The sequence below is a fragment of the Opisthorchis viverrini genome (assembly GCF_000715545.1).
Source record: "Opisthorchis viverrini unplaced genomic scaffold opera_v5_3, whole genome shotgun sequence".
NCBI classification, from domain to species: Eukaryota; Metazoa; Platyhelminthes; class Trematoda; order Opisthorchiida; family Opisthorchiidae; genus Opisthorchis; species Opisthorchis viverrini.
In genome coordinates, this window is record NW_008751659.1 from 4496944 (window position 1) to 4503395 (window position 6452).

Consider the following 6452-nt stretch of genomic DNA (forward strand, 5'->3'; position numbering starts at 1 on the left):
ATTTAGTATACTTCGTAAACCACGTTGTCCATTATTCACACATCTTCCGACAAACAGCCACACAAGTAGTCTCCGACAGCTGGTTTGTTAGAGACTGACTGACCCAGTGCGCAATGGAACGGCGTGTACTCATGAAGTTGACGACCATGATGGGAGCACCCAGCTGAAAACCCTTTCAGTACCTAGGTGCCATGCTACCCGAACGAAGCACGAGGGCTTGGATACTGCCAGGGTGCCCAAGCCTAGACAGGGGAAGTCGAGTGGCGGAGGTCGGAATCGAACCACGGACCTTCCGATCAGTAAATTGCGCTCTAACCACTTGGGCCATCTCGCCCCCGCTCCCCTAAGATGCTGCTAGGTAGCTCAATCCTAGAGAGGAGCAGTCGAGATAGAGGTTGAGCTCGAGCCACAAACCCTCCGTTCAGCAAATTGGCGCTTTAGCCGCTGAGCCATCTCGACCCAGGACAATAGGAAACAGAGACATTGCTATTTTCCCCAACGTCCAGGCGACTGAATATTGGTCAGGTGGTGACGAGCTGCTCACTAGAACATAACGACGGCCAAGTGAGCAATAATGAACGTGCCCACGAGGCCAATGTTTTGGCACATTGCCAAACGAACGTCGTTTTCAGAAACCCGGGGACTCACCATCACTAGCACTCAGGGTATCAATATTGTCATCACAGTCATTGCTTGGACGATGCTCACAACCTCCAAACAAATTCGCCTGGTGGAAATGGACTACTCCTGCTCGTCCATTGATGAAACATGCATTGTCACATTACAACCACAGCCCATTCAGTTGCCAGTTGAAGTAAACTGATAAACGAATCCAAGTCCCGCGTCTAAAGAGGATTGGAAATCCTGAAACAGGAACGCACACTGAGGGCGCAACAAGCGGATAGTTTCAAGACTCTTCAAAACAGCTTGTACGGACGCATGATCATCAGATGAAAAAGCCTTTGTACAATCCAACTCCATCAGCCTCCCTCCAGGTGATATTTCCATAACTACATTCATAGTACTTTGAATATACACCCAATGAAGACGTTGATCATTCAGCCGTAGTAACCTTTCGATGTCCAGCTACCAGGCCAACGGGAGGCACGAGAGCTGGAACATTGCCAGGTTGTCCAAGCCTAGACAGATGCTGAATTTGGGTTCAAATCACGGATCCTCTGTTCCGTAAGCTGGCGCCTCAACCAAAGCTATATCGATATTAATGCGGAGTTGAGAGAAAGCAACGCTGGTGAAATCCAGTAATTGCTGGGAGTCATGATTAACCCACTGTAACTGCGAGGTGATCGAGAGCGAGGATCTAAAGAACAAAAACACCTACGAACTCCAATGGGGCTCCGCTATGGTCAAGTGCACAGAGAAAAAACACCCATCGGAAGACTGAAAAGTTTCCTCGTAGTCGAAGACAGCGACTGCTAGTAGGTAATTAGGTGTCGCTCAAGAACTCGATGTTATGCTAAGATCTGGCCGACACATCTGCCTGGTTCTGTCGAATCCGTTGTCTTTAGGCGTAGCAGTATTATTGAAGCCACCGACCTATTAGGAGCAGTCCGATGCTCATAACCATATGGTCTGCGTGATCGCTCCTCTTCTAAATAGGTTTAGCGACTGGCTTTTGGAAGAACGCAAAGGCTAATTGGCCCTACGGACCAAAGGTGACCCATGAGAAAGGTGCGCGGGTAACTAAATTATAATTAAAAAGCATTACGCCAAGCGGCGAGTAATGGCTCTTGCTGCAGTTCAAATCCATTACATCTGACCTTCCCACTTACAGTTCCCCTGGTTTATTTCGTGCATAGTGGCGGTATGATCCTTGTGTCATCATAATAGTACGCCTGCCCGGATGATCCATCATTGGCACAAACAGCAACTGATTCATCGGTCAAGGTATGAAACCAATACCATTGCCCGTGTTTCGAAACCAACCCAAGAATTGAACAAACTGGCACTATCTCGGATTTCATGCTTCCGTCGGGTTGCACCGGAAGGGTACCACAACTGGACGACACACTGCCTAACGGAGAGCATTAGTGCCACACTTTCGCATACAGGTTCTGAGGAGGAAACAGGAAGACAGTTGGTGCTAACTTACCACGATCATTCTCTAAGACCCCCACAAGAACTGGCAGTACATAAGCCAGTGACACTCTATAAGGATAATGCATCACAGCCTCCAGTCAACTGTACAAAGAGGAAAATCTGTGCCTACAGCACCCGAAGTGTCCAGGATGGTTTGCGTGGAGATACAACCAGAAGTTAAACCAACTGACGAAATTAAGAAATCTCGCCTATAGAGAAAGAGGTCAGCCAGGTTACTAGTTATTAGCTATGTGCCAAGGGGTTCAAGCTGCTTGTTTTAATCACTGAAAAATGGGACAGCGTGGGAGATACAGCCAAGAATCGGAGGCGATGGCATGATCAGTTGGTTCGGGAAGCTAGGCAGCTACGCATTGAAGGGGCTCTGGGCCACAAGCGTCATTTACACCCATGCCCAACCAGTGGTGAGTTAAATATTGGGATACACCACCACCTGAGGCGCAAGAAATGGAACTAGAGCCTACGCACCTGCAGGAAAACGGGTGTGGTCTACGTGTCCTTGAGAAGCGCAACAGCACATGGTCGCCTCTGGGTTGTCATAGTAGAACCCATAAGCCTGGGTGGTGGCTCATGTGATTAGAGCGCGAATTTACTGGCCCGAAGGTCCGTGGTTCGAACCCGACCTCTGTCTCCCGTCTCCCCTTGTCTAGGCTTGGGCAACCTGACAGTGTCCCAGACCTCGTGCTTCCTTCGGGTGGTACGGTAGCTAGGCACCGAAAGGGTTCTGCAGCTGAAGGAGCCTGAATTCTACGGCCGCTTGAAGCTGCTTACATTGTACCAAAGGCAGCGGATTTGCAACCTCCTGGTTTCGACCTAATTCCTCGCCACACTTCTACGATCTCAGAGAAGTTCATCGACGGCATGCTCGTACGTTTGTGATGCAATCCAGTGGGTACGAGATAAATGGCAGCACGACTGAAATGGATAGCGCACTTCATTAACCTGGTGGAACAAGCACAACGATGCTACAAGTCATTAACAATCAAACGAATCCTGAATGATTATACGAATTGGAAATCCGGGTTGGACAACCGCTGACTGGTTGGAGGATTGAACGTTAGTCTGTTTATGCTGACAAAATGACCGGCGGTCGAAAACCACCGTTGCATGTCTTCGTGCAGTCGTACCACCCTTTCAGCGGTCTGGGGTAGTCACGTTGCTCAAGCCCAAACAAGAGCTGTCGAGATGCCAGCGCTCATCACAAACCACGGACCACCAAGTCATCAAGTTCGCGTCCTAACTGAACTCCCTCGCGGTCGCGGCACCCAAATGCTACACGGGATTCTGAAGCTTTATGCAGTTGCATATCAGGGTTTTGTGCTACTGCAAACAAGAACCAACGAAAATTTCCGGAAAGAATGATCTTTGAAGCACAGGTTACAGTATTAGCGCTTAGCAGTTTTCTTGGCAGCACCTGGCTTCGCAGCGCTGGGAGGAGGTACTTTAGGGGGTGGTGCTGGTGTCTTAGAAGAGGCCGGTATCTTCGGAGGCGGTGCTACTTTTGAACTGGCGGGTTCTTTCGGTGCTTTCGGTACGGGGGCCTTCGGCTCAGCTTTAGGCTCTACCGGTTGGACTGGCTTCACTGGTTCACTAACTTTGGCCTCGACTTTCGGTTTTACTTCCGCGACTGGAGCAGGCTTCGGGACTGGAGCTGGTGGGGCCGCTTTCGCCGCTATAGCAGCCGCAGTAGCCGTAGTGGCTTGTTCAATCATGAATTTCCTGCGATCCTCCTTCCTCTTATCCCGACGTAAACGTGCATCCCGCTTCCTCTGCCTCATGGCTTCAGCCTGATCACTAAGCTGTTTGGCCCGAAGCCTTTCAGCTTTCTTCTTGTGGATGTGTTCGATGAGGACACGCTTGTTCCTGAACTGATTACCTTTGCACTGTTGATAGAGTAGATGGTACCTGCAGGCGAAAATCTGTACAGAATAGCAGGACTTACAAGTGCTTATCGATTTTGTGAGCCTCGCGATACCGTTTTAGAAGTCGTCGGAGCACACGCATGCGTCTCATCCACAGAACTTTCTGAGGCATACGGGCATTTGCAGTACCCTTTCTCTTACCGGGACCGGAATGCCTCCCCTTCCTGCGAGCAAGCAGGTTGGCTCGGCAACGAGCACGCGAATGCACGGTTACAGGCTTCCGGATAATCAGGTTATCCTTGAAGAGCTTTCTGATCATTTTCCGGGAATTAGCGTTGGCGATCGTCGAGTTTTCGTTTGGATCCAGCCATATTTTTTTCTTTCCACATCCTAGAACGGCCGCTGCCAACCTCTTCTGAGGTCGCAAATTACTGAAACATTGAGTACATTTAGTTAGAGCCAGTCATTGTATGAGGGTAGGGCAGACATAAGACCACAAGAAACTGAACAAACCTCATTCCCGAGACGTGAGGGTTACAAGTGCGGCGCCTCGAGGTAGACGGACGCAGTAAAACAAAGCCGAGTAGAGCCGTATGGTGATAAGGTCACCAATAAGAAGTTCGGTACATAGGAATCCAGAGTTTCTCGATTTTTGGAAATATGGAGTTTGTCTGGATAAGCCTCACTTCAACTTCATGCAATATTTCCATGCGGTAAAAGTGTCAATACATGAGGGAAAGCCCGACCCCTACTTCGTCACTAAACAGAGCAAGCACTAATCGGAATAACAAGACGGTGAAAAGGTACCGTGTGAACCTTAGTTAGACAAATGACATGGTGGTAGACAGGAAAATGTTCCATAGAGAGCAACGCGCTCAATAGGTTTCACGATTCCGCTAGTTTCAAGCTGTTCAGCAAAGTGATCTTATTACAGTTATCTCAGTGCAGTGAATCAGAGGATAGGGAAGAGCCGCATGTCACACTGACTCCCATGGAACGGTTTACAGACGAATCTTTGCTCAGCGTCAAACCAAAGGCGAGAGTTCGGCATTTAGGTAGCGCACGTCTACTCAGCACTATGAATCTTAATTTCTGCCGTCGGAATGTATAAAATATATCCTTAAGAATTGGCGCGGCCCAGGTGAGGAATATGGTGTCGAGATGCCCCGGTACATGCGTCCACTTAGCTCAATTCGAAAAAGAACAGCCACGCATGCCCACCAAACCGGCGTAATCCCTGCAAAGCAGTAGTTGACAGACCGGCACCCTTCGATGAATGCCGAAAGATGCTTCCAGATGTAATTTGGAGGACACTCAGCGAACGCCTTTGTCATTGTGATACAGACGAATCTTTGCTCAGCGTCAAACCAAAGGCGAGAGTTCGGCATTTAGGTAGCGCACGTCTACTCAGCACTATGAATCTTAATTTCTGCCGTCGGAATGTATAAAATATATCCTTAAGAATTGGCGCGGCCCAGGTGAGGAATATGGTGTCGAGATGCCCCGGTACATGCGTCCACTTAGCTCAATTCGAAAAAGAACAGCCACGCATGCCCACCAAACCGGCGTAATCCCTGCAAAGCAGTAGTTGACAGACCGGCACCCTTCGATGAATGCCGAAAGATGCTTCCAGATGTAATTTGGAGGACACTCAGCGAACGCCTTTGTTGCGCATTGTGATAATGGACCAGAAAATGTTACGAACATAGTTAGTGAAATGCGCTTAGGCATCTGGCTTTCTTCAAACATGTCCTCCCCACTACACCATGATAAGTTGGCTCAAAAGACCTTCGCCCCTATACGAATGATTCGGTCAGCGTTCCTCCGTATTACTCGCAAGAACTTCAAAACACTATGGCGCCTACATCAGACCGCTGTCCGACTATCAGTTTGTTTACCCAGAACGTAAGAACGTCGCAACCCCCGCTGAGCGTGTCCAACTAGTTGCTACGAAAATGGTTGCCTTAAGCCCGCTTATTAAGAAACGCGTCCCGTGGTGCCTGACCTATTTCCCTGGAGTATCGTCATCTTGGAGGAGACCTAATACACGGATTCACGGATTCACGGATTGATACACAGGATCGAGGCTTTTGCCCAAGTTTCCCGGGTCGGTTTTGTTCTTGTCGGTCAGTGGCTGTCGTTCACCTGAAAGGCACAAGTGAAAAAAGGGTGTAGCACTGCTCTTTATGTTCTCAGCGCGGGGCAGTATGCTCGCCAGCGCAAGGATTCGCATAAATAAATGTCTAATAGTGCTTTAAATTGGGTTCGAGAAGGAGCGTGTACAACCGTCGGAGGAAGGTCATTCCACGCAGCTACTACCCGAAATGAAAAAAAGTTTTGTCTAACGGATGTGTGTGCCCTGAGCTTGAAGATTTTCTTACTATGTCCCCGCCGGGTGTTTGCTGGGTCAACGGTAAAAAACCTGTTTGCCAAGCTTTGTTCAAACAGGGCGTAGGTAAGAATTAGGTCCCCTCG

General features: G+C 49.1%; 1 protein-coding gene across 1 annotated transcript; it reads right to left on the bottom strand.

Annotated features, from left to right (window-relative positions):
- Positions 1–3500: 3500 nt before the first annotated feature.
- On the bottom strand, positions 3501–4561 carry T265_00376 (hypothetical protein; the record flags this gene model as incomplete). Its single annotated transcript, XM_009164121.1, has 3 exons — positions 3501–4020; positions 4058–4408; positions 4491–4561. The coding sequence occupies 3 exons, from the start codon at positions 4493–4495 to the stop codon at positions 3501–3503; spliced, it is 876 nt and encodes a 291-aa protein (XP_009162385.1).
- Between the last annotated feature and the right edge of the window lie 1891 nt (positions 4562–6452).